General features: G+C 51.0%; 2 protein-coding genes and 1 non-coding gene across 3 annotated transcripts in view; 2 read left to right on the forward strand and 1 right to left on the reverse strand.

Annotated features, from left to right (window-relative positions):
• Atp6v0a2 (ATPase H+ transporting V0 subunit a2) overlaps positions 1-14589 on the forward strand; it is a 30056-nt gene extending 15467 nt beyond the window's left edge. The window contains exons 9-20 of the mRNA XM_052755467.1: positions 304-516; positions 2528-2678; positions 3156-3292; positions 3700-3887; positions 3983-4073; positions 4853-4971; positions 6759-6969; positions 7977-8096; positions 8617-8736; positions 9315-9432; positions 10345-10516; positions 11913-14589. Of these exons, the coding sequence (XP_052611427.1) occupies positions 304-516; positions 2528-2678; positions 3156-3292; positions 3700-3887; positions 3983-4073; positions 4853-4971; positions 6759-6969; positions 7977-8096; positions 8617-8736; positions 9315-9432; positions 10345-10516; positions 11913-12018 (1746 nt within the window). The 3' untranslated portion in view covers positions 12019-14589. The remainder of the gene's footprint in view (positions 1-303; positions 517-2527; positions 2679-3155; positions 3293-3699; positions 3888-3982; positions 4074-4852; positions 4972-6758; positions 6970-7976; positions 8097-8616; positions 8737-9314; positions 9433-10344; positions 10517-11912) is intronic.
• LOC128121143 (U6 spliceosomal RNA) lies at positions 7330-7436 on the reverse strand. The gene has a single exon (XR_008222087.1). It is a non-coding gene; the product is annotated as a U6 spliceosomal RNA (small nuclear RNA).
• Positions 14590-14706: 117 nt separating the features above from the next.
• Dnah10 (dynein axonemal heavy chain 10) overlaps positions 14707-26642 on the forward strand; it is a 122999-nt gene continuing 111063 nt past the window's right edge. The window contains 7 exon segments of the mRNA XM_052755466.1: positions 14707-15542; positions 16852-16932; positions 18571-18671; positions 21361-21469; positions 22429-22544; positions 23168-23390; positions 25961-26118. Of these exon segments, the coding sequence (XP_052611426.1) occupies positions 15329-15542; positions 16852-16932; positions 18571-18671; positions 21361-21469; positions 22429-22544; positions 23168-23390; positions 25961-26118 (1002 nt within the window). The 5' untranslated portion in view covers positions 14707-15328.

Below are 26642 nucleotides of genomic sequence, written 5' to 3' on the forward strand. Positions count from 1 at the left end.
GGCTGGAAGTGGGAGTGGGTAGCTTCCAGGGGTATTGGCTGGGCCATGCCTGGGTGTAGGCGAGTCAAAGGGCTGTTGGGGTCAGTCATGTCACCCTTCTGCCAGTGACAGGATGTCTAGGCTCTTCCTGTGCCGTTGGGGCTCTGTCTGGGAGTCACCTGGTGCGTCCCCTCGCAGAGCTGGCAGTCTCTGACCGTTCCTGGTGTTACTGACATGGGAGCAGGTGCCCGGAGCGATGCTCCTCCGGAGAGTCCCCACAGGAGTGCGGGCTGGTGGACCACAGCTCCTGTGCTGGCCCCACAGGTGCTGCACAAGACGGAGGACTATCTGAGGCAGGTGCTGTGCAAAGCCGCTGAGTCTGTGTGCAGCCGCGTGGTGCAGGTGCGGAAGGTGAAGGCCATCTACCACATGCTCAACATGTGCAGCTTCGACGTCACCAACAAGTGTCTCATAGCTGAGGTCTGGTGCCCCGAGGTGGACCTGCCGGGCTTGCGCAGAGCACTGGAGGAAGGCTCGGTAAGGCTCCTTGCCCCACTAGGACCTCGACCCAGACCACTCAAGGACGTGGTGTGTCAGCGGCTGGATGTGGTTTCACTGCAGACTTGTGATCTCAGGTCTAGGGAGGCTGTGGCAGGAGGATGGGGAGCTTGAGGCCAGCCTGAGACCCTGTCTCAGACAAAACAGAAAGTTTCCGAGTGCTGGGAAGGGGCTTGCCTTCAGACAGACTTTGAAGCGTGGGTCTCTGGGACTAGAGAGATGGCTCAGCAGTTAAGAACACTGACAGCTCCTCTGAGGACCCGAGTTCAGTTCCCAGCACCCACATAGCAGCTCAAGCTGTCTATAACTCCAGTTCCAGGGGGTTCTGACACCCTCTCACAGATACAACAATGCACAGAAAGAAACTGTAAAAATAAGTAAGTAAATAAAAGAGTTGGTCTCTCAGGCGTGGTGTGGAGAGGACATTCTAAGCTGCGTTTCTGAGTAAGTAATGCACTGGTACAAACCACGAGAGAAAAACTTGAAGAAGTAGCCTGAAGTGCTTCCTGCTGGCCGGTCTCTTCCAGCCCCTCCCTCTGGGGCTGCTTCATCTCTGTCACTTAATCACAGGTGGCCGCATAGGGAGGGATAGGCAGCCTTTCTTTTTCTCTTGCTTTTCAAGTTAAACTCCTCTCTCTCTCTCTCTCTTTAATTTCTGAAGGCCGGGGTTCGGCCTGTAGCTCCTCTGGAAAGTGTAAAGGATGGCAGGTGGCCTGGCCGCCTGACATCGGCTCCCTCTAGACCGCAGCTTGCGTGTTGTTCTTCCTGCTGAACGAAACGTCTGTTTTTATGGCCAGATTCTCTTCAGGCACACACCTTGCTTTATTAGCTGGTTTTCAGTCCATCCGGTGCTTTCTGGTCACAAACACCACTGCAGGGAACAGCCCGCGACCTTTGAAACTTAGCGTCTGCAGGTCTTCCAGAAGGACTGCCCCAGCCCCGGCTCTTGCTGAGTGAGGTGGGCGGGGTTCCTTCCTGTCTGCCAAAGAGGCACTCGGCTCACCTCCGTGTTAACTGCATGCCGATGGCTCTTCCCCTGGTGTTGGCCTTTTCTCCTCTGGGTTCATTGTAGACGGTGGCGTGCATTTCCGGGCGAGTGCGAACACTGCACTGAGTTGAGGGGAGAGCTTACAGAGAAGATCTTGCCACAATGATAGGATTTTATTTTTTCTTACCTGTTTTCTTTTTTGTGAATTAGGTGATACTGTCGTGTCTAACTTCCTCTTTGCTGGCTACTTTAGATTACTTTTATTCCGCATTGTGTATGTCCGTGGGTGTCAAAGTGCCTGTGGAGGTCAGAGGACAACTTGCAGGGATCGGTTCTCTCCTTCTGCCGTGTGGCTCCTGGGGATTGAACTCGGGTCATCAGGAGATTGTAGGCAAGCACCTCTACCCACTGAGCCATCTTACCAGAGACCATTTTTAGGAGATAAAGTCCTAGATACCAGGGTTTTCTCCTTCTTCCCTTTCTTCCCTTTCTTTCTTTCTTCCTTCCTTCCTTCCTTCCTTCCTTTCTTTCTTTCTTTCTTTGTCCGTCCGTCCTTCCTTCCTTCCTTCTTTCCTTCTTTCTTTTCTTTTCTTTTTTTTTTTTTTCTGTTTGAGATATGGTCTTGCTCTGTTGCTAGGCTGGGCTCTCATTCAAGATTCTCCTGCTGAAACCTCCCAAATGCTGACGTCACAGCCTACACTGCCGGCCTGGCTCACATGTCAGTTTTCCATTGCCCTGGGCCCGATTCTGCCTCCATCCGCCTCAACCCAGTGTTTCATCCCCACTCCCCAGTTCCGTCTGCTCTCCTTCCAAGGGCCCCAGCTCCAAGTTCTGTCCTCATACCACTGGGCTCCGCTTGGATGTCTGGCTTGCCGACTCACTTCTGTGAACATGCACACCCAGGACCCCCCCCCCCCCCCCAACACACAAGCTGAGTCGTGTGCTTATCCGTAGCTGTTCTCATGTTCAGTCATATTTTCCTCTTTCTTTTCTGTGTGGAAGAGAGAGAGCGGAGCTACAATCCCCTCGTTCATGAACACAATCCCTACGAAAGAAACGCCGCCCACTCTGATCCGCACCAACAAATTCACTGAGGGCTTCCAGAACATCGTGGATGCCTATGGTGTCGGGAGCTACAGAGAAGTGAACCCAGGTCGGCATCTGGACAAGGCTGGTCTCAGCCAGCTTTGGCTTTTGTTGGATTTCTAAGACAGAGTCTCACCCTGTATCCCTGACTAGCCTGAAACAATCATGATGTAGCCCAGGCTGGCCCTGAACTCTTGGTGATCTTCCTGTCCCTGCCTCCTGAGTGCTGGGATTATAGGCATGTGACACCGTGCCCAGCCCTGTTGGTAATTTTTGATAGGGGATGTAGTGGATGTTTGTCAGGTGAGCTGACTGCTGTCACTTTGTCACCTTAGCAGAGCATTAAATAACCTTACTGTCCTGTCCTGAGAGCTCTGTGTGTGTGTGTGTGTGTGTGTGTGTGTGTGTGCATGCTAATGGAAGGCCAGTGTGTGTGTGTGTGTACATGCTAACGGAAGGCCCTGCTGAGAACGTGTGTGTGTGTGTGTGTATACATGCTAACGGAAGGCCCGGCTGAGAACTTGCCACCCCTCTGTCTCTACAGCGCTCTTCACCATCATCACCTTCCCGTTCCTGTTTGCTGTGATGTTTGGTGACTTTGGGCACGGCTTTGTCATGTTCCTGTTTGCCCTCTTACTGGTGTTAAATGAGAATCACCCCAGACTAAGCCAGTCACAGGAGGTAATGCATGCCTGCCAGCCCGTGCGTGGTGGGTTGGAGCCATGGCATGGTTTGACTGGAAGAGAGCTGTGTTTTGTCTGTTGTTTTTTTCTGTGGAGAGTGGTTAAGACAATCTCAGGTAGTCTGGGCTGGCCTCAAACTTGTTATACATGGAAGGCTGGCCTTGAACTTGTGATCCCCCTGCCTCCACCTCCTGAGTTCTGGATTATAGGTGTGTGCCCCACACCTGGCTCAATGTGTAGGAGTGTAAAAGTGCTCTATCAGAGGAGTGTGCCTGTCACCCCTGGGTATGACATTTGCTGTTGTGGTTTTCGGGGAGCCCCAGAGGAGTGGCTGGTCTGAACCAGAATGAGCTGCCCCTGAGCCACTGTCCGGCGATGAGTCTGCCGTCACGTGTCTTCTCCCAGATCCTGAGGATGTTCTTCAATGGCCGCTACATCCTCCTGCTCCTGGGGCTGTTCTCTGTGTACACCGGCCTCATCTACAACGACTGCTTCTCCAAGTCTGTGAACCTCTTTGGCTCTCGGTGGAATGTGTCTGCCATGTACAGCTCCAGCCACTCTGCAGAGGAGCAAATTAGGATGAAGCTTTGGAAGTAGGTGGCCGGGGACCATGGAGGGGACAGGTGGGGATACATTTCCCGAGCCCCTTCCTCTGCAAATGGCGGCCTTGCTCTGCCCTCTCTTACAGTGACAGCACCATCAGACACAGCAGGACTTTACAGCTGGACCCGAACGTCCCTGGTGTTTTTCGAGGCCCCTACCCTTTCGGCATTGACCCCGTGAGTGCATCCTTCCCCGTGTTCTTAAGCAAGGGGAGGTGCTGGGGTGCTGCTGCACCTCTGTAAGTGGAGTCAGTGGAACGGCCTGCCACCTGGAGAGCCAGGTCAGTGCAGGAGAGGTCAGCAGAGCCGTGGGACTATGGTCATATCTACCAGTCTCTTCCTGTGGTAGAAGTGACCCTTCCTGGACCCCAAAAGCTTTATTGTTTGTGTGAATTGCCCTGGATCTGGAGAGGAAGGTGAGGGGCTGAGGTGGATCTGGGGTGCCAGGCCCCTCCTGTCCTATGAGGGCTCAGTAGGCAGGTCCCTGTAGGCCAAGCTGTTGGATCAGTGCCCTGAAGACTTTCTGAGGAGTTGTCTTGAAAGCGGATCTCATCACTGCTGAGTTGGCTGGGAAGGATGTGGGTGAGGCTGCTCAGGGGATGATGCCCAGGACATGGCAGGTCTCAGGTCCGCAGCCTCAAGTGTCCTGAGAGTCCTGACCAGGGGTGGCCTTTGCGTACTTAGGCCACGTCTGCAGTCTGAACATGATCCAGAAGGTGAATAGCATTCACCATGTGAGCTGCCCCACTGTGCAGCTAGATCGAGCTAGACTGCAGCCCTGGCTCAGGAGAGAGGCTCCCTGGTTTTGACCCTGGAGCCCTGGCCTGGGGAAGGCAGTTGAGAGCACCACGGGAAGGTGGTGTTTCCTCTGGGAACTGAGAGCAACCCTCTGACTTAGGAGCCCTCCAGCGCCTGCTGACGGGACTTACATTGCCTCTGTTTGGTCTGGTCCGTAGATTTGGAACCTGGCCACAAATCGCCTCACTTTCCTCAATTCCTTCAAGATGAAAATGTCTGTGATTTTAGGAATTATTCACATGACTTTTGGTGTCATTCTGGGAATATTTAACCACTTGTAAGTACACATTTTAATTTGTTTTTCATCTTTCATTTTTTGAAAGTCCCCTCTCCACTTTCCAAGAGTTGGGATTACAGGCGTGAGCCAGTGTGCCTGGCTCAGCAGTTCTGAAATCTGTGCTTGTAAACCAAGTTTGACACTCCTTTTTTATTTATTTATTTATTTATTTACTACGTATTTCTTACATTTATTTGGTGAGGGGAGGGAGATGGTGCACATCACAGTACATGTGTGGAGGTCAGAGGACAACTTTTGGGGTTGTTTCTTCTACCATTTGTGGGTCCTGGGGATTGAACTCGGGTCGTCGGGCTTGACAGCAAATGACTTTACCCACTGAGCCGTCTTTCCACACCACCACCCCCTTTAACATCGGTGTGTGTACAGACAGTATGTGTGTGTGCATGTGCACTTGCGTGAATATGTACGTCAGAGGACAGTTGGCGGGAGTTTTCCCTTTTGTTTACCGTGTGGATTCTGGAGAATGAACTCGGGTTGTTAGGCTTGGTGGCAGTCCCCTTTACCTCCTGAGCCATCTCACAGCCCCTTATGTTTCATTTCTTTGTGTGGATGTCTAACTGCATGTATGTCTGGTGCCTGTGGAGGCCAGAGAGGCCAGCAGAGCCCCTGAACTACATGATGGTTGTGAGCAGCCGTGTGGGTGCCGGGAATTGAACCCAGACCCTCTGGAAGAGCAGCCAGTGCTCTCAACCACTGAGCCGTCTCTGCAGCCCTCAGTTTTATCTCTTGATGCTCCTGTTGACTAGGCCAAGGGCAGTTGATCTGATGGTGACGGTAGGATTCTGTTTTGGTTATTCAGCTTTGGAATTATGGGAGATCAGTGATTTATCCATTCAGTGCATAACTGCGGATCGGCTGCTATCCTGGGCACTGGGCTTCTGCAGAGAATGGAGAGGGACCTTTGCCCGCCTGGAGCTCGTGTCCAAGTGGGGAGGCATGTGACATGAATGCAGGGCTAATCCCCAAAGGGGATTTTGTCACATTCTTACTGCTCTAATGTAGAAAGCTTTCTGTTGGTTTTGTGGGAGCGTCAACATGTTGGCAGACTATTTCTCTGTGCTGACTATGCATCTCATGGCGAAGCATGATTTGCATCATGTACCTCTGTTCTTTAAGTCCTGATAGAGCTGGGACACTGAAAAAATGGACAACATGTGTACTGCTCTTCCAGAGGACTGCACCGCAGTTCTGCTCTCAGCACCCATGGTGGGTGGCTCACAACTGCCTGTAATTCCAGCTCCAGGGAGATTGGTTGCCTTTGAAAGGCCCTGCAATCAAGTGCATAGCTCCCCCTGCCCGACATGGTTACACATAATTGAAAACAATTTTTAAAATGGGGTCTGGAGAGACAGAGCACTTGTTGCTCTTTCAAAGGACTTGAGTTTGGTCCCCAGTGCCCACATGGTGGCTCACATCACAACCAGCTATGGCTCTAGTTCCAGGAAGCCTACAACACTCTCTTCTGGCCTCTGTGGTCACCAGGCATGTACATGGTGCACAGACATACATTCAGGCAAAACAATCGTACACATAAAATTAAGTGAATTTTTAAAAATTGATTTCATTAAAATAATTTTTAAAAATCTTAAAACAAAAACAAAACAAAGCAAAAAACTCGAATATATTGAAGCCAGACTCAGTAGCAGCCTATGTTTGTGTGGTTCTGCAGTTCGATCTCTTCTCTGGCTCCAGCCAGCAGAGACACCTGTGGAGCCCTGAAGTGGCCCGTGGCACCATAGCAGCGGCCTCTCTCGCCCCTCTTGCAGGCACTTTAGGAAGAAGTTCAACATCTACCTGGTGTCCGTCCCCGAGATCCTGTTCATGCTCTGCATCTTTGGGTACCTGATCTTCATGATCATCTACAAGTGGCTGGCATACTCGGCAGAGACCTCTAGAGAGGCCCCCAGCATCCTGATCGAGTTCATTAACATGTTCCTGTTCCCAGCCAGTGAGACACATGGCCTCTACCCAGGGCAGGTGAGTACTCCTCTACCTGGTGGTGACAGCCTCTGCACTCAGCACTCTCCAAGTCATCTGTGATAAGGAAGACTAAACCGAAACCAAGAGTGTGAAGAGTATTCTGCTAGTGTTTCTGCTTTTCCTTGGGCAGTGTTCTAAGAAAGTTATTAACTGGAGTTTGACTCCAGTTAGATGTTTTGTTTGTTTCTTTGTTTTGCTTTTTCAAGACAGGGTTTCTCTGTGTAGTCCTGGCTGTCCTGGAACTTGCTCTGTAGATCAGGCTGGCCTTGAACTCAGAGATCCTCCTGCCTCTGCCTCCAGAGTACTGGGTTTAAAGATGTGTGCCACCACTGCCCAGCTAGATTTTTTTTTTATTTTTAAATAATGGAATGCTTCACAAATGTACATGTCATCCTTTCGCAGGGACCATGCTAATCTTCTGTTTGGTTCTAATATTTTGGTGTGTGATACCAAAGCGAGTTCCCATTTAGAATTTGTGTGAGTGTGTGTAGGTACCTGTGTCTTCAGGCCAGAGGTCAACTTTGGAGGTCATTCCTCAGGCACCATGCACCTTTTTGTTGTTGTTGTTGTTGGTGGTGGTGGTGTGTGCGCATGCACACACGCGCACACGCACACCATAGTCTATCCCTGGCCTGGAACTGTCACAGTAGGCCAGGGTGACCAGCTATCAAGCCCCAGGAGCTCTTCCTGCCTCTGCTTCCCTAGTGCTGGGTCACAAGCTTGCACAGCCACAGCAGACTTCAGACTCAGTCCTGATTGGGTCATTTCCCCAAACCTCCATTTGGAATTTTTCTAGAGTATTTTCACTGCTCTAAAAATAACATTTCAGTGCTGTGTCCTGAATGTTGTGAGTTGGAAGAAGTGCGGAGGGTTGCCCTGGCTGCAGGGACTTGGCAGTCATCTGTCCAGAGACACACTGGCCCTCCCTCACAGTCTGCTCCACGCCCCATTGACGGCGTACCGCCCTTCCCTCCTCTTCATGGACTTCTCCCTTGCACCAACAGGCACATGTCCAGAAGGTGTTGGTGGCCCTCACGGTGCTGGCGGTCCCCGTGCTCTTCTTAGGGAAGCCGCTCTTCCTGCTGTGGCTGCACAACGGGCGCAGTTGCTTTGGGGTGAGCCGGGTGAGTGCGGTCTCCATGTCCCGAGGTCTCCGTGTCCCGAGGTCTCCGTGTCCCGAGGTCTCCGTGTCCCCAGGTTCTGATTCCTCCAGAGCTGGCTTTCTTTAGAGCCTTGATGGTAGTATTGGGCTGCAGCTCGAGGAATGATACTGATACAACACGCATGCACAGGCATGTCCTCAAGGCTCTCCTTGGACTCTCCTGGGTGTATGTCAGAAGTGGAGGTGCCAGGTCCCGGGCAAACAGTTCTGTGTTTGTGTTTTTGAGGAACTGCCATACTTCTTCTGTAGCAGCTGAACCATTTTAAAGTCCCAGTAGGGTTCCAGCTTCTTGATTCTTGCCAACACTTGTTATTCTCTTTGTCCCTCCATTGTCTGTGACAGTCTAAAGGCATATGAGCTGTGCACTTTCTTAGAGACAGTTTTCTTATTCCTAGAGAGCTGAGTCCTAAGAGAAGCAGGTACTTGCGTTTTGTCCCAGCCCTGTGGCATTCCAAGCGCTGACGCTGTTCTTTTCTGGTTAGAGCGGTTACACGCTTGTGAGGAAGGACAGCGAGGAGGAGGTTTCCTTGCTGGGCAGCCAGGACGTAGAAGAGGGGCACAACCGCATGGAAGAGGGCTGCCGGGAAATGACGTGCGAGGAGGTGAGCTCGGCCGGACAGTTGGGTGAGGGAGGAGGCTCTTCATTGACTGCTTAGTGCGGACACTGCTCCCTGTGGGGACTGAGCTCCCTGTGGTCGGTTGGTCGGTTGCTACTGTGTAGCAGAGTTTTCATGCAGGCCAAGCAATGACATCACAAGTTCACAGAGCAAAGAAAGCAGAGTGAGGAAGAGCCAGGTGCTCGTGGGACAGCACCCTCTCCCTCCCTCCCTCCCCCGCCTCGAGCACGGTGTGTCCCCGTGCGCCCGTAGCTGGGAAATGCCCATTTGGATGCTGGGTAGTTTCTGAGGCTAGCTCAGATGTCATTGAGATCTCTAGCCATGTGACCCTTTGGCGATCACAGTTCTAGCTGGTGTTTGGGTCACAGGGAACTGAAGCTTGAGTCGAGTTGGGGGCTAGTGTGGGAGATGGGTGGGGAGCCCCACAATCCCACTGAGAGCAGGAGTCACGTCTTGGACCTGCTGTTTTTAGCTGCCGGCCTGCTCTGTCTCTGAGACCAGCCAGGGCTTCACAGTGGAGCAGGTTTGTGCTGTGGTGTCTAATGTCCTCTGTTGTCCCTCAGTTCAACTTTGGGGAGATCCTGATGACGCAGGCCATCCACTCCATCGAGTACTGCCTTGGCTGCATCTCCAACACCGCGTCCTACCTGAGGCTTTGGGCCCTCAGCCTGGCACATGCACGTATGTTGCTCAGCCCCATGGAGTGTGTAAGCTCTCCAAGTGGTGATGGACAAGGACTCTTCATTATTTGGACCCAACTTCTGATCACGCAGGTCATGGCTCCGGCCTAGGCATGGAGGGGCTCTGGGAACTGAGGGCCTGGTGACCGCTGGCATGGATGCTCTTCACTCTCTCGTGTTCCCGAGTGTGTCCTAGCCTTTGTTTTGTTTACTCAGTGGAGTATTTATTTCAAGCAAGTGTGGCAGCTGCTGAGCCGTACGTAGTTCAGACTTAGTCAGTCCTCATGTGCACGGTTTTGCTCATGCACAGCTGAATTACATGGCCCTGAGCCCCAGCATGGCTCGTCCTCCACACTGGCTTAGCTGTGAGCCTGGTGTGAGACACAGCTGTGGGGGTGTTCTTTAGTCTGTAGGTTACCTTACCCTGTGTGTTGTAACAAGAGGCCATGTCCTCTCTCTCCAACCTGGAGGTGACTGGTCACTGACTGCGTTCACTCCACACACAGAAAAACATGCAGTTGTGTTGCCTTGAGATTCCATGACAAAGCCCTGAGATATGTGACCGAGATGGGTGATCACAAGAGGGTACCGACCAACGGGACGGAGAGCGAGGCCTCTGTGTTCCAAGACAGTGAAGGTGCAGAGGCTGCCTTGTTGGCAGCAGACCCAGACTTGGAGCAGGTCACCTTGCTAGGTCCAGACAGGTCTCTCAAGCTGGGTCCTGAGCCTGAGCTTGCCGAGTTAGGAAACTGGAGGCACCATGGTGCCTCCTGAGATTGTTGTTCTTCACAGAGAAAGCAAGCCCTGGAGGTTCGGGGCCTCCGCTCCGGGGGCAGGCTGGTAGGCATTCCTGCTCTCCGTGGGTGGAGAGGCTTGTTCTCAGACTGAACTCTGCTGATGGCTTGCTTTGCAGAGCTGTCTGATGTGCTGTGGGCCATGCTGCTGCGCGTGGGCCTGCGTGTGGACACCACCTACGGGGTCTTGCTCCTGCTGCCTGTCATGGCCTTCTTTGCAGTTTTGACTATCTTTATCCTCCTGGTCATGGAAGGGCTTTCTGCATTTCTCCATGCCATACGCCTTCACTGGTGAGTGTGACGTGTGTCCTCAGAAGAATATTTTCAAAAGGAAGATGAGGCCTAGAGAGATGGTTCAGTGGTTAAGGATGTGAGCTGCACTTTCAGAGTTCCCAAGTTCAGTTCCCAGCACCTGTAGCAGGCGGCTCACAGCCTCCTGTCACTCCAGCACTGGGGCAGCCGGTGGATGTCTGGTCTTTGCAGGCACCTGCACTCGTGTGCACATATACAAGACACGTGGTACTGTAAGAATATAGTAACTCTTTTGAAAAGGGTGCAGGAGCTGGCGTAAGGCTCATGGATACAGACACTTGCTACAAAGCCCAGTCAATCACCAGGACCCACAGGGTAGAGGGAGAAAATTTATGCCCAACAACTGTCACCTGACGTCACATATGTGACGGTCACACGTGTGACGGGCAAGTGCACCCACACATACTCCTGTGCACGTGCTACTGACTAATGAAGCATTAAAAAGCCACTCACTAAGGAAAAACACATGTGTGTAAAACCCTTTATAAATGCAGTGCCTATGAGGGGCTGGCTCCCCCCCGCCCAGCCGTGACCTCGCAGTTCAGAAACCGTACAGTTTTATCACAGGGAGAGTCTGTCTGTGAAACACTTGTGTGTCCCCCTTTTTGTTGTTGTCGTTGGTTTTGTTTTTTGAGACAGTGTTGTGCTATGCAGACCAGGCTGGCCTTGAACTCACAGAGGTCTGCCTGTCCCTGCTGGGATTACAGACAGGTGCCACCATGCCCGGCTTGTGTATGTACCCACTTTTATTCACACTGGGACTGGCAGGTGACACTTCTGGTTTAGTACCCTCCTTGTTGTGAGGTCAGAGGTCAACTTGCAGGAGTTGGTTGTCTTTTTACCCTGTGAGTCCTGGGGATTGAACTCCGGTTGTTAGGCTTGGTGTCAGATGCCTGTCCCCCCTGAGCCACCTCAGCAACCCTCCAGGGTATTCTCAGTGCTTCTCGATCTGTGTCTGGCTGCTGCTCTGTGGTTCCGGCAGCCAGTGTGACAGAAGAGTTCCAGGGTCTCATCCTGTGTGTCTGGTGTAGGAGAGCTGAGGTGTGTGGGACTTTCTGACCCATACGGGGCGCAGCGGACAGAGTGTCGAGTGACACGTGGGAGCCAGCATGAACCGGGGAGAGAGCGATCAGGGGGCCATGTTCATGACAAGAATGCAAAGAAATGGACAGACTGTAGCCCAGGAACTTGTTTTCTAAAGAAATGGACAGACTGTAGCCCAGGAACTTGTTTTCTAAAGAAATGGACAGACTGTAGCCCAGGAACTTGTTTTCTAAAGAAATGGAGGAACGTCCCTTCACCCACAGTCTGGGTGCAGTCCACGGTGGGGAAGGCATGGTGGTGTTTTACTACAGGTTGGTTTTTCTTCTTGTAGGGTTGAATTTCAGAACAAATTCTACGTTGGTGCAGGCACCAAATTCGTTCCTTTCTCCTTCAGTCTGCTCTCCTCCAAGTTCAGTTGTGACGACAGCTTAGCATGATCACATTGCTGCCGCCATCCCGCCAGATCGACAGAGAACTATCATGTTACAGAATTCACTCAAGTCAGAGTTATGACAGGAAAATTCCACCCTCGTCGATTGCCTTACGATTCAGCCAAATGATTCTGTAAGATACACCTCTCCCTTATTTTGAAGATTTTGTAAAGCTCACCGCTTCGGACACAGAAATTTCGTTGGTTTTTATTATGAGCAAATACAAGTTATGCCAACGTCACATTAAAATTATTTTTAAAGTGTCAGATTGGAGGAGAAAAGGCAGCTGGATGGCTAGCTGATGGTTTCAGATACTCGATTCCCTTTCAGCTCTAAAAACAAAGATATTCCATCACGAGATGTCAGATCGTATTTTCCAGCAGCTCAAGCCAGACATAGTTTTTTTCAGACATTAGCGCAGGGTCGTCGGCAGATCCCCGCTCACCCTGCTGGCTCAAGAATGTGTGGGTTCTCCCTGGAAGCTCTCAGAATCACCAGGAGGGGCAGCTCGACAGCCACGGGACATCGTGACTCAACAGATGGCTCTCCCGCTGGGATATTTTTACAAGATTCCTTCTTGTCCTGTTACCCTTATGTCAGACCAGTCACGACAGTTGTACCTTTGGGAAGATGACTGTCCTGAGCCTTAAAACCCGGTGTGACTGCAGGGGAGACAGGTGAAAGGAGTGTGTATTTTTATAGCAAAGAACAGATGAAGATATTTTACCACAGAGACCTTGCTTCTACTTGGGAACAGTTTAATTTTTTACTTCCACACTAATTCTGAATAAAGGTCTGATGGCCACAGTTTAATTTCCCAAAACTGTTCAGGTCAGTTGAAAACTAATTCTCACTAATCTGTTAATTTATTATCTCGAGTATGAAAATCGCCTGCTCTTGTTGCTCAGCTTTGCATGACATTGACTCAGTCCCGCTGGACACTTTGATCCTATGTTCATTTTCACATTTCACATTAAGTGATTTAGATGAAGTGTTTCAAAAAGAAGTCAGACTGGGTGTAGCTTGGTTGTTAGATCCCCTGAACCACCTCTCCCAGGTGTGCTGACACCTGCTTCATCATATTCCTAGCACTCAGAAGGTGTAGGCAGGGGATCACAAGTTCAGCGTTACCCTTGGCTATGTGGTAAGTTGAGGCCAGCCCAGGCTACATGACACCCTAAAGAGAAAAAGGAATCCAGCATTTCTGCCCTCTTGAAATTTTAAGTCACATGCTCCTGCAGAGGCCTGTTGGTCCCCTGCCCCTCCACTCTGTGTGGTAGAGTGCGCCCCTTGATTAAAAGCCCAGCCTCTGGCAGTTGGAGTGTGTTAGCTTTTCAGGTCCTTTAAGACCTGTTTGCTGAGATGCATGAACTGCCTGTGCTGCTCTGGACTGTAAAGTCACCCCTCTCCAGCTGCAGTGGAGTCTGCACTGGGGGGCAGTGAACTCCGAGTCTGTGCCCTGTGTGCCAGCTTCCTGGCAGCTATGATGCCAAACCTAATGTGGATGAGGTGGTGCTGCCCAGCGTTAGACCCGCTCTGATCTGTATCCATTGTCACCCCATGTTGTCACTCTTGTTACTGTTCCCCCAGGGTCTTTGGTCATCACAGAGTTAACTGATTCCAGGGACAAGGACCAGACAGAGGTGCAGTTTGTGTAGAGTGAGGTGACTTCTCAGCTGACGTCTGTCACAGTTATATAGAATGTAATTACATCAACATAAGTTACTCCTTTGTGAATCCTCTGGAAATATAATGATAGCACCACACAGAGGGATGCACAACTGTCTGGGTGGTGTCTTGTTCATTTTCCTATAACGACAGAGCCATGTTATTGGTTCAGGTGTTCACCACTGTCACATAGACTTCTGTTGGTAGAGAGGCGGGATATGGCCAGTAGAGGCGTACAAAGGGCTTTGAGCTCTTGGACTCTCCCTCCACCATGGGACCTGGGACAGACTCCTATCCCCCCAGATCCTCTCCTGGCCTCAGTTCCAGAGTGGGTCTGTATGCTTTGAGATATTCAGTGCCACCATGCAGGCCGTGGACTTGCAGGCCTCTTGCCTCAACTCTCGGCTGGCACTATGGCATACAGTGCTGGGCTGGGCAGGAAGTGGGTCCAATGGCAGTCAGACCCAGTGTTCCGTCAGCGGTGGTGCAATAAGGCAGACTACCTGCTGGTAACTCACAGGGCTGGCAAATCAGGCTGTGATTTAGAGTTTGACCCACTTTGGAAAATACAAACACAAAAACAGCTTCAGCAGTACGTTTCTCTACTGAAGTTTTTAATCTGGGTTTGCTGGCACGCCATACTCTCCAGGCCGGCCTTAAGAACTCTGTCACGATGCTCTGAGTAGGGAGTTTGAAGTAATGCCTTTCCCACTGGTGGACCGCTGCTGTGGAGCTTTGCTCCAACACCTCAAGAAATCCTCAGAAAATGCTACTCCACAGGATGATGTAACAAGACTGCGTTCTGGAGCCGGGACCTGGGCCAGACACTCCAGATGCACGGAAGGACTAATCTGCCTGTCAGTATTGAACTTCCTTTTGCTAGTGACAAATAAATCTATATTTTTGAGATGCCAGTGTCTTGTTTTCTGATCCTGCTCCCTAGCCCCCTATACCAGAAAGAGCCGGTTCCTTTCTAGGACCCCACCGGTGTTCTCTATTCCCTTCCTAGGATCCGCAGGTGTCCTCAGTGCCTGATTGCTGAACCAGCCCTGCCTGCCTGTCCTCAGTTTGCTTCAGTTGCTGTGATAAAACATCAACCAAAACCAATATGGGGGAGGAAAGGGTTCATTTGATCCTAGTGGCACTCCATCATTGAGGGCAGAGGGGCACAGCAGGAACTGAAGCAGAGACCTTGGAGGAACACTGCTTGCTGGTTTGCTCCCCATGGCTCGCTCAGCCTAGCCCCCCACCCCCATGCCTGGGGGGAATAGCACCGCCCATAGTGGGCTGGGTCCTCCCACGTCAATCAGCAACCAAGAAAGGTCCTCATAGGCCCATCTGATGGAGGTAATGCCTCAGCTGAGTTTCCCTTTTCCCAACTAAGTGTAGGTTAGCGTCAAGTTTACTTACAGAAGCTAACCAGTTCACTGCTTCTGGTCCAGCCTGGCTCCGCCTCAGAGCCATGCCCTCGTCACGTCCCAGCAGCCCACTTTCTTGCACTTCAGCTTTCCTACCTGCAGAATGGGGGCCCTCAGCCCCGCGCCGACGCCGTTGCCCAGGCGCCCGTTGCTAGGGGCGCCGTTGCCACAGACGCCGCCCGGCTCCCCGCCCTGTGGGTCCTGCGTCCTGCAGCGCTCAGGTCTACGCCATGGACGACCTGCGGGTCCTGTGGATGCGCGACCGCGTGTACACCGCCTTCGGCCTCAGCAACCCCAAGGTGTTCGAGGAGCTGCTGAACCGCAATGACAGCGAGGCAGAGGACATCATGCTGCACTTCCTCAACCACGCAAGCGACGAGGACGGCGCCGCCACGCTGTTCTTCTACCGCGTCCTGGTGCCCGAGGAGGTGGAGGTGGAGATCGGTAAGCCTGAGCAATGGCCAGCCTACAGCCAGCACCCTGCTGGCACTTAGCCCGACTATGTGCCCGGGGGCCGTAGCTTTTGTCTGTTCCCCTCTGTCCTCTGAGGGGGCGCTGCCATCCTCGCTTTCAACGGCGCAGGGTTGCGCACCTGCCCGGGACGTGGAGGAGGTCCACAGTCTTGTCCTGTAAGATGCTCCCCAGCGGGAGGGTCCCAAGGCGAGAGTCTGCAGAGGCTCCGAGGAGCTCGCCTTCCATACCTAGCCCCCTACCCTAAAAAGTGGCAGCAGGTCCAAGAGCTGCTCGACGGCAATCCTAGCTGAAGTAGGATCACCTGAGGACCATAGCAAGTTTGAGGATCACCTGAACTCCATAGCGAGCAAGAGGGGCAGAGAGGGGAGAGGGAGGAGAAGGAGGGAGAGGGAAAGGTGTTAGGATACACCATTGTCCGCTCTCCTTTACTTCTGTTTTCATTATTTGTTACATTGTGAGACAGGGTCTCATAGTCCAGGCTGGCCTGGAATTCACAGTGTAGCTGAAAGTACCCTCGAACTCTCAATCCTCCTGCCTCAGCTTCACTGGAATGTAACCGTTCCGGCCTTCATTTTTCTTCCCCAGATGGAACTTTGAACCTGGGCCTCTGGGTTAGGCCCATTCATTACAACCAAAAGAAAGTACGGATTTCAGGATACACTAATAGGATTCTGTATACATTTAAAAAACAAACAAAAAACTGGCGTGAAGACCCTAATTTCTCGCGGTCTCCAGGGGCTGTAGCTAGCAGCAGGCAATTGCCTCCTGCTGTGTCTGCTTTGATTCAGCTGCCTGCCTGGGTGCCTTCACCCTGCCGCCAGTGTTTTGATTTCACTTCCGAGCACCCCCCTGGATCGTTTCTGAGACGGGGCATTGTGTAGACCAGGCTGGCTTTGAACTTGCTGTTAGTGTCGGTTAGCATTGAACTCCTGGTCCTTCTGCCTCCCTCTCCTGAGTCGCCAGCACATGGGCTCATTGGAACAGTTTCCAGGCTGTGCCCAGTACTGCAAAAACACACTAGGGTGTGGTGTGCCGAGCCTCTTTCAAACTCACGGGCTGCTTGCGTTTCTTCAGGTGAAGGTGTCCTTCACCCTCCTCTCAATTGGCAGAGGTCTCCCTCGCTGGCCCCAGCAACATGATGTTTTGCAGTGACATTTACGAGTCCCCTGTGGGGTGTGTCCCTACCTTTTGGCTCCACTTAAAGCGAAGATTCCAGCCGTCTCATATGGGGATAAATGCGATTTTGTATTTTCTCCCCCGTTATGCTTCCATAACTAAGAAATCCCCCTGATCCCCGAAGAGGAGGCCGAGGAAGAGGAGACCGAGTCTCAGAAGGCAGAGGGCTCTGAAAAAGTGACAGGTAAGGGTCTGGAGGGGCAGAGGCCACTTCTACCTGGGCGTCTGCGGAGTTGGTGGTGGATACGTGCACAAGGGTCCCTGGGCTACCATCAGGTGGCCTTAATATAGGACAGCAGAAAACAACAGAAATATCTCAGGTCCAGAGGCCCAAGGTGTCCCCAGGGCCATATCCCCTCTAAAAGCTCCTGGGAGGACCCCATCTTGCCTAGTTCAGCGGCTGCTGGCACTGGCACCCCTTGACTTATGGACACACCAATCCCATCTCTCCTTTGCCATCATAGGGCCTGTTCCCCATTTGGACTCACACTGTCACTTCTGTTACCCGGGCAAGGTTGAGGCAGGGTGTGTGTGTGTGTGTGTGTGTGTGTGTGTGTGTGGCGGTCAAATTCAGGAACAAAAGGTAGGAGGTTTTTCTTTCTTTCTTTTTTTAAGACAGTGCCTCAGTTGTGAGTTTGAGGCTAGCCTGGGCTACATGAGACTCTGTCTTAAAGAGCAAAGGAACAAAACCCATAGCATAAAACTCAGCATTGATGATTTATTGGTGTGTGTGTGTGCGCTCGCACATGCACCCACACAGGTTAGGGTGCTGTACGTGGATGCACATAAAACTGTTCACACACCCATATGGAGGCCACAGGACAACCTTAGGTGTCATTTCTCTGGAGCTGCCCACCTTGTTCTCAGAGACAAGGTCTCTTACTGGCCTGGAGCTCACCTAATAGGCTAGGCTGGCTGGCCAGTGTGCCTCAGTGGGCCTCCTGGTTCAGCCTCCCCAGTGCTGGGATTACAAGCATGTGCCCGCACACCTGCCTTTCTACGGGGTGCTGGGTTTGAACTTGGGTCCTCAGGCCTATACTGCAAACACTTTACCAACCTAGCCATCCATCATCTCAGCCCCAGCCCAGCTTTAACCATTTCCAGTGACATTCAACACACCCCTGAGTGTGTTTTTGGCCGTTGCCTGCACGCGTGTGTGTACACCATGTGTGTTCAATGCCCGTGGAGCCCAGAAGAGGACATCGGAACACACGGAACTGGAGTTACAAATGGCTGTGAGCGGCCCTGTGGGTGCTGGGAACAAAACCCAGGTCCCCCCGAAGAGCAGCAAACGCTCTTAACCTCCGAGTCATCTTTTCAGCCATCATCTCTCTATTTTTTTGAGATGAGGTCTCCTATAGCCCAGGCTGGCCTTGAACTCCTGATCCTCCTGTCTCCACCTCTGGAGTGCTGGGCGACAGATGTGCACCACCACACCTGGATGTTTGAGTTGGAGATGGAGCTCAGGGCCTTATACCCCTAGCCTTGTGACTTATTCATAAACCTCTTGTAAGGTTAACACACACACACACACACACACACACACACACACACACACACGCACACACGCATGCATACATGCACGCGCACACGCTCACACACACACCAACTCAGAGAAATCACATGCTGGGCACCACAGCCAACACACATACCTGTGAGCCATGAGGGAGGATTTTGGGTATGTGGCCTGCTGTGATTGTTACACTCCCGTCATCCTTTGTAGAGCGTGTGATGGAGGACAAGAACTGTCATACTAAAGGCACCTGGATGGTGGGAAACTCTTGTTTCTGGCCATCTCAACTCATTGAATTGTGTTTTGCAGCCAAGCCCACAAAGCTGAGAACGGACTCCATGACACCCTCCCTGTTGGGTGTGGATGATGATGACCCCGACAAAGAGCACTTAGAGAAACCCTTTGGCAAGGTACTCCCTGCCCTCCATCTATCCTTCTTGGCAGGGTGGCTCAGGGGGCTTTCATAAGACAGGGTAGCAGGCACAGAGCGTGCAAGGGACCCAGTGTGTTAGAGTGGGGATTTCAGAATCTTGTGTTGAGGTTTCCTAGAATACCCTTAGATACATTACTGACTGAGGGACTCCCAGGAGGCAGAAAAGCTGTCCCACCAGGAGTTGTGGCTTACAGAGAAAGGAGGGAACCATATATAGTGTGGCATGCACATGCATGCAGGCAAAACATTCATACATAGGAAATAAGTAAATCTTTTTTTTGTTTGTTTTTTTGGTTTTTTCGAGACAGGGTTTCTCTGTGTAGCTTTGCGCCTTTCCTGGAACTCACTTGGTAGCTCAGGCTGGCCTCGAACTCACAGAGATCCACCTGGCTCTGCCTCCCGAGTGCTGGGATTAAAGGCGTGCGCCACCACCGCCCGGCGGAAATAAGTAAATCTTAAAAAAAAAAACAACAACCCAACCTTTATCTATTTAAATTCTATTTTATTGTTTTATTTGTATGGGTGTTCTGCCTGCATGTATGTCTGTGCGCTACATGCATGCCTGGCACATTGAGACAGAAGAGAGGGTCAGACCCCTTGGAACTGGAGTTGCAGATGGTTGTAAACCGACATGGTTACATGTGAACCATGTAAACCCATCACACGTGGGTGCTGGAAACTGTACCCGGGTCCTCTGGAAGAACAGCTAGTGCTCTTAACCACTGAGCCATCTCTAACAAAGACTGTTGGGGTCCAGTCCCTCGATAGCCTTTCTCCAGGGTCCATGGGAGAGTCTAACAACCAGCTGAGGCATTTAATCTTAACAATATCAAATGAATCCACATACACGGAACTCTTTAGTCCGTTCACTTCATTCTTCTGAGTCAGTCCCCTCTCTACACAGCTTCTATTCTGCTCTCATACTTAGCTCTTTTCTTGCCTGATTTCTCTCTACACTTTTGTGCTGTTCTCTTTAAGTTCTAACTTAATTCATCCAGCTAGCTCTATCTTGATCGAGTTCTTCCTCATCTCGTTCTTCCCCATCCAGCTCTTCCTCATCTTCCGTCTCGTTCTTCTCCTTCCCCAGTCTGGTCCTCTCTAGTCTCTGAGGTTTTCAGTTATATACCCACACAAAGCAGCAAAGCTCTGGCCAAAGAAGGTCTCCAGGCTTGAATTCTTACAGGGTCAAAAGGAGGGCTGATAAGATCCACACAAAGAGCAGTAATTGTCAGCTGTCAGAGCAACCCAAAAGGGAAGTCACTAATGGGGAACAAATCTATTAAAGACTGCATTTGGTTAATAGGTCTGGAAAAGGGGATTTATGTGCTCAAACTATAGTCTTAGAAGTGGTTAGGGAAAATGTTAGGATTCTGCCAGTCACTAAGTCATGAGTGAAAATAAAACTGCCTTGGAGCCTCATCTGTCTCAGCCTAATTTTGGCTGTGCCATTTTCTGGGGAAAATGTACTCGGTAACTAGGCAACCTGCGTCATGGCCAGATGATGTACCTGGTGTGTAACAGCCCTTTAGTTCTGAGTTAATTGTTAAAGGGAGATCTAGAACTAGAGATAGCACTTGGAAGAAAGAGGGTTAAGCTAATTAGCACATCCGCCAGGCCCGGGCGGTTGTCTCATTGTAGATCCGCCCCCCCCCCCCCCCCCCCCCCCCAGACAGGGTTTCTCTGTGTAGTTTTGGTGCCTGTCCTGGATCTCTCTCTCTGTAGACCAGGCTGGCCTCGAACTCACAGAGATCCGCCTGGCTCTGCTTCCCGAGTGCGCCACTGCTGGCTGCCCTCATTGTAGATTTTTATCTTCCCTCAGGAACTGACAGGTAGTCTGGATGTTGCAGTCTGTTCTTAGAAAGTCTGGGAAGTATCTCAGATAAGATACTTTCGTCCAGCGAAGGTCCTGGCTGGATGTTGCTAATGACGATAATTACAGGAAAGCCTGAAATTAGGGATCTTGACTGTGTCTGTTGTTAGCAAAATTGGAGGAAGTATCCAAATACTTTAATTGTATAGGGGAACTTGTGCCCAGTGAATGATCAAACACACTGTTCTAGGAATGGAAAGCTACAGTAGCACACGAGAAATTCACAGCAGCAAACGGCTAATATTCAAAAGCCAATATCACCAAGACTCCTTAAGCCTTGGCTTTATCCTCTGGAAATGCCCTTGGCTTCTTCCAGGTAATAGCTTTGTCGTAGTCAGCTGAATTCCTACTCCATATTTCTGTGGCTTGAAGCACATCTCTCCAGTCCCAATAAACAAATCTTTTAAGAGGAAATACTTACACACACACACACACACACACACACACACACACAAAAAAAAAAAAAAAAAAAAAAAAAAAAAACCAAAAAAAAAACAAAAGAACAAAACAGCAAACCACCCAACTAGCCAGAGGCAGCCAGTTTCTGTCAATGGGCTCCGCCCCTCCAAGTGCCACCCCTCCAAGACCCGCCCCTCCAAGCCCCGCCCTCCCATCCTTTACTAGGTCAGCTTCTCAGTTGTCAGGCTCAGGGCCCGAGATCTGGGTGTGAATTAGCTCTTCTGGGGCCGCTGTCTATTAGTGGCCTCCTTATCAGGGATGAGATCCTCCGTGCTGGAGATAAATGCTCTCGGCAGGGCATTCATCTGCCGGCCCAACCGTGTCCTGTCTGTTTCAGAGGCTTGTGAAGCGCATCGTCAACAGGCTGGATCTGCATGTGCTCTGCACCCCTCTCCCAGAGGAGTTTCTGGAACAGGACGTGGTGTTCTTCCTCCGAAGCACAAAAGGTGCCTCTCTCTCTCTCTCTCTCTCTCTCTCTCTCTCTCTCTCTCTCTCTCTCTGTGTAGGTGTACATGTGGAGGGTCACCTATGTGCATGTGCATGTAGCAGGCAAGGTTGACATCAGGAGTCATTCTCCAGCCCTTCTTCGTGGGCACAGGTCTTTTAATAAAACTCAGAGGGGGTTGGTTGGTGTGGCTAATCTTGTTAGCCGCCTTGCTCTGGGCATCCCCCGCTTCTCTACCTTCCAAGGCTGGAATCACAGTGGGCCGCCACATCCACGTGGCTTTTACGCAGGTTCCCAAGGATCCCAGCCCTGAAGATGAGCTGTATGTGTGTCTTAATATTTTTTTTTAATTTTATGTGTATGCATGTTTTAGGTGCCCCATATACACATGCTTGGTGCCCTTAGACACCAGAAGAGGGCACTGGCACTGACGTTAGAGCTGGTTGTAAGCCGCCATGTGGGTGCTGGGAACTATACTCCAATCTTCTGCAAGAGCAGCCAGTGCTCTTTACTGGCTGAGCCTTCCCTTCAGCTCCTAAATAGATAACTTTAAAAATACAACCTTTCGATGTCATGTCCCCAAGAGCCCTTGCTAATACTCTAATGGAAAGGGCAGTAAAAATGTAAAACTCACAGAGTCTTTAAAAACTCCAACAACCTAGCTGGGCGGTGATGGCACTCTGGAGGCAGAGGCAGGTGAATCTCTGAGTTCGAGGCCAGCCTGGTCTACAGAGCGAGCGCCAGGACAGCCAGGACAGTTACATAGAGAAACCCTGTCTTGAGAAAACAGAACAAAACAAAAGTCCAGTGTGGTCTAGTTTAGTCTCATTTACTCAGAACCCGGTCAACCTGTCTAATGACTTTGTGACCAGAGCCTCTGAGATGAAGGAGTGACTCCGGGACACCTGGGAATGTCCCCATCACCCACTGACTCCACGCTCTGCATCTGTTTTGATTTAGAGGCCATCCCCGAAGCCACGGACATGAAGGAAGCATTGGAAATTATGCCCGAGACCATGGAGTATGGCATCATAAACTCTAATGTGCTCCGCTTCCTGAAGGATGTCATCTGCCAGGTAACTGTGGGTCCTACAGAGAGCCTGGCATCTCCAGGACAGTCCCCTGCTTCCAAAGAAGGACAGGAGAGTTTGGTCTTGGAGAGATGTGGGACAGGAGGTCACTACCTGTCTATGTGCTCATTCATTTGGTAACCTCTGTTTGTTTTAAGACAGGGTCTTTACTCTATAAGCCGTGGCTGGCCTAGAATTCACGCTGTAGCCCAGGCTGGCTTTGAATTCATGGGTAGTCCTCCTGCCTCTGCCTCTCACATGCTGGAATCACAGCTGGACCACTTCAGGCTTCTGGATGACGTCTTTTTAATCTTGTGGTTTCTGAGAACAGAGACGCTGGCTGCTTAAGTAGAACCAAGCTGTTCACTATCAAAAAAACCTCAGAGCGAAACAAAATTCATTCTAAGCGGCCACCCATTACATAACCAGCAAACCAGGCTGGCCTCTGTGACCTTGGCTGTATCCAAATCCTTCTTGCCTCCATTTGCAGCCCAGGCAGTCTTCCTGTCTCAGCCTCCTGAATGTTGGGACTCCAGATGTGCCTGGTACCAGTGCACACATCTGTCAACCTAAAGGACGGCCGGAGGCCCCGGGGGCGATTTAACTACATGGCATGGTTGTGTTTGCAGGTTTTCATGCCCGCGCTGTCCTTCAACCAGCACAAGCTGGAGTCAGCTCAGGGAGCATCGTCGGCAGAAACCCATGAGCCTTCCTCTTACGACACAACAGAGTTGCCCAGCATGCCCGGGGAAGCGGTGGAGTACCACAGCATCCAACTGATACGTGATGAGTTCTTAATGAATCTTCAGAAATTTGCGAACAACATTCAAAGGACCATGCAGCAGCTTGAAGGTCTGTTCTGTTCCTCCTCCTCCCGCTTTGTGCAGAACTAATAACTCATCCTGAGAAGGCAATGCAAAAGTTCAGAATGCTTATTATTTTTGCTTTTTATAGTTTGTGGTTTTTGTGCTTGTTTGTTTGTTTTTGTCTTTTGAGATGAGTTTCTATGTGTAGCCCTGACTGTCCTGGAGCTCACTCTGTAGACCAGGCTGGCCTCGAACTCAGAGATTCACCCGCCTCTGCCTCCCCAGTGCTGGGATTAAAGGCGTGGGCCACCACCACCCGGCTACATTGTTTGTTTTTAAGACTGAGTTGTCCTATAGCTGAAATCAATGACATATAGCGAGAATGACTTTCAGTTTCTGATCCTCCTGCCTTTAATTCCCAAGTGCTAAGATTACAGCCATACACGGCCGTGCTCAGTTTATATAATGCTGGGCCTTGAACCCTGGGCTGTGCCCATGCTAAGCAAGAGTTCGACCCACTGAATCACATCCCCAGCCTCATGATTCTCATTTATATGTGCACTGGGAACTGAACTGTTCAGAAGAATAATGGTGAAACCCCTGTGGCGACAGGGCATCGCTCCCAACTGTGGCAAAGTGTGGAGCTCAACAAGATGTCGAGGCCTATAGAAGAGGGTGGGGCAACCATGGGGGGCTGCCTGGAGGAGGTGGCATTGGGCCTCATCTGGAAGCTGCATTCAGCGCCTGCTGTGGAATTCAGGTGACCCACTCTCAGTGGGTCATCACATGGCCAGGGCCTACCTGATCCTTCCCCACTGAGTTCCAGAGCCTGAGGTAATGGAAAAGCAGGCATGGAAAGCAGAGAACAAGGCGGCAAGAGGCTGGCTGGATGAGGGAGCAGAGTTGAGCTGGGTGCTCATGTTTAGGGACCCAGCTTGGGAAGAGGTGACAGAGTACTTAGCCAGGAAAGCCAGTGATTGTGGGAGCCCGTTCTCGGGTTCCTCGTGGCTTTACCCAGCAGGTCCGCATAGAGGATGATTAGGACCACGGGCCTGAGTGCAGGTGTCTGGGATGGTCTGCACTTGGCTGTGCTGGGGGAGGAGGTCTTTTGCTCCATCCCTTGGCGTCTCTATAAAAACCCTGGGGCAGAGACAGTCAGGGCCCGTTGGAATAGGTTCCAGGCCCTCTCGAGGCTATCCTTTATTTTCTATCTGTTTATCTCCGCAAGATTCTCCGCAATAAATCCTTCTATCTAATATTTCCTGCTGCTCACACTCAAGAAAACTCTGGGGAACTGTGGGGTTGGTGGGTAAACGCCCCCACCAGTGATGTGGGACTGGTACTCTAGGAGAATTAACTCTTTCCTAACTCTCTGTGGGTAGGGAGTCTGGGGTGCTCCTGTGTGTTGGGGGTGTGTGTGTGTGGGTACACCTGTGTGTGCAGATGTTGTTCCCTAGGCATGCTTCACTTTCTGTTTTGATATGGTGTCTCTCGTTTGCCAACTAGGTTAGGCTGGCTGGTCACTGAGCCCCAGGGATCTCCTGTCTCCACCTTGGGATTCCAGATGTGAACCATTGTTCTTGGCTTGTATAGGAGTTCTGGGGATCTGAACTCATGTCCTTAAGCTTGTGTGGCAAGCACTTTAGCCCATGGAGGCATCCCCCTGGCTCTGGTGTTTAATGTGCCTGGAGTGTTCCTCGGTTTGGAGCGATTCTTGCTAGTTGCTCTGTTTGGTTCTGAGATCTCTGGTCTACATTGCTTTTTTTTTTTTTTTTTTTTTTTTAAAAAATAGCATTCTGTTCTTGTTGAATGGACACATATTATCTCCAGTCTCTGAGACAAAGAAATGGGACTTAAACATTTTTTTTTTTACATTATCTTGATTTCCTCTGAGGACCGCTCCCCAAACCCCCAATTTATCTTCATTTTATATTGGAGATTTTCCCTTTTTGAAGATTTTACTTTGTGTTTGGTGGGGGAGGGCACATGGGTGCAGGTACCAGTGGAGGCCAGAAGAGGGCTTCAGATCAGAGCTGAGTTACAGGGGGTTGTGAGCTAATCAATATGGATGCTATTGATTGCAGACCTCAGGTTCTCTGTAAGAGCAGGAAGTGTTCTTAACCACTGAGCTGTCACACCAACCCCTGAAGATTTCTTTTTTCTTTTTCTTTCTTTCTCTCTCTCTCTCTCTCCCTCCCTCTCTCTCTCTTTGATACAGGGTTTCTCTGTATCCCTGGCTATCCTAGAACTCACTATGTAGACCAGGCTGGCCTCAAACTCAGAAATCAGCCTGCTGGGATTAAAGGCGTGTGCCACCACTGACAGGCGAGGACTTCTTAAGTAGCTGCTGAACTCTGGTCGTATGTTAAAATTGTAAAAATCAAACTAATTATGTTGTCAATCAAGGAATTTCTCAAGTAATGATAACACTTTGATGGGACTTAACCTCTGGGCCAATCAACAGAGGTTTTAATTACATTCTTGGAAAGAGAACAAGACAGAGACAGAGGAGGGGATGGGCTATCGACCCGATCAACAGGAGAGAAGAGCTAGCTGATGAACTTGAACATTACAGGTTTTTCCTAAGCTAGGGTCTAATGAGTGACTCTCCACCAGGTGAGATCAAGCTGGAGATGCCTAGCATCAGTGTGGAGGGGGAAGTGTCGGAGCTGGCGGCCAACGCAGAAATGCTGGAGTCCTTGGAGCAATGTGTGATCAACTGGCTGACCCAGATTTCCTCTGCTCTGGATATCCAGCTGAAGAAGACGCCCCAGGTAACCTGTGAGGGCTTGCAACCCACCATCCCAAGAAAGGGCTCCATGGGAGCCAGCCTCTTTCTCTCTGTTTGGGACTTCCCTAAATGATGCCGGTGGGGCTAAGGCTATCCCCTCACACTGCTTCTCTGCAGCAGTGATGTGTAGATTCTGGCCCTGTGGGCACCACCAGGAAGGGCAGGATCGTTGTCTTGCATTCCAAGTAGAGTCCTGAGATCCACTCTGATTGGACCACACCGGATGAGAAGTCCACCCAGAAGCCCTGCGCTGACCAGCCTGCCTGGAGCAGATGGGAGAAGGGATGGGCACTGTACAAATGACCACAGGGTCGGGCGGTGGTGGCGCATGCCTTTAATCCCAGCACTCGGGAGGCAGAGCCAGGCAGATCTCTGTGAGTTCGAGGCCAGCCTGGTCTCCAAAGCGAGTTCCAGGAAAGGCGCAAAGCTACACAGAGAAACCCTGTCTCGAAAAACCAAAAAAAAAGAAATGACCACAGGTGTCCACCCACAGTAAGGGTGAGTGAC

This window comes from Peromyscus californicus, unplaced genomic scaffold (genome assembly GCF_007827085.1).
Source record: "Peromyscus californicus insignis strain IS unplaced genomic scaffold, ASM782708v3 Scaffold_2__1_contigs__length_46816999, whole genome shotgun sequence".
Classification (NCBI taxonomy): Eukaryota; Metazoa; Chordata; class Mammalia; order Rodentia; family Cricetidae; genus Peromyscus; species Peromyscus californicus.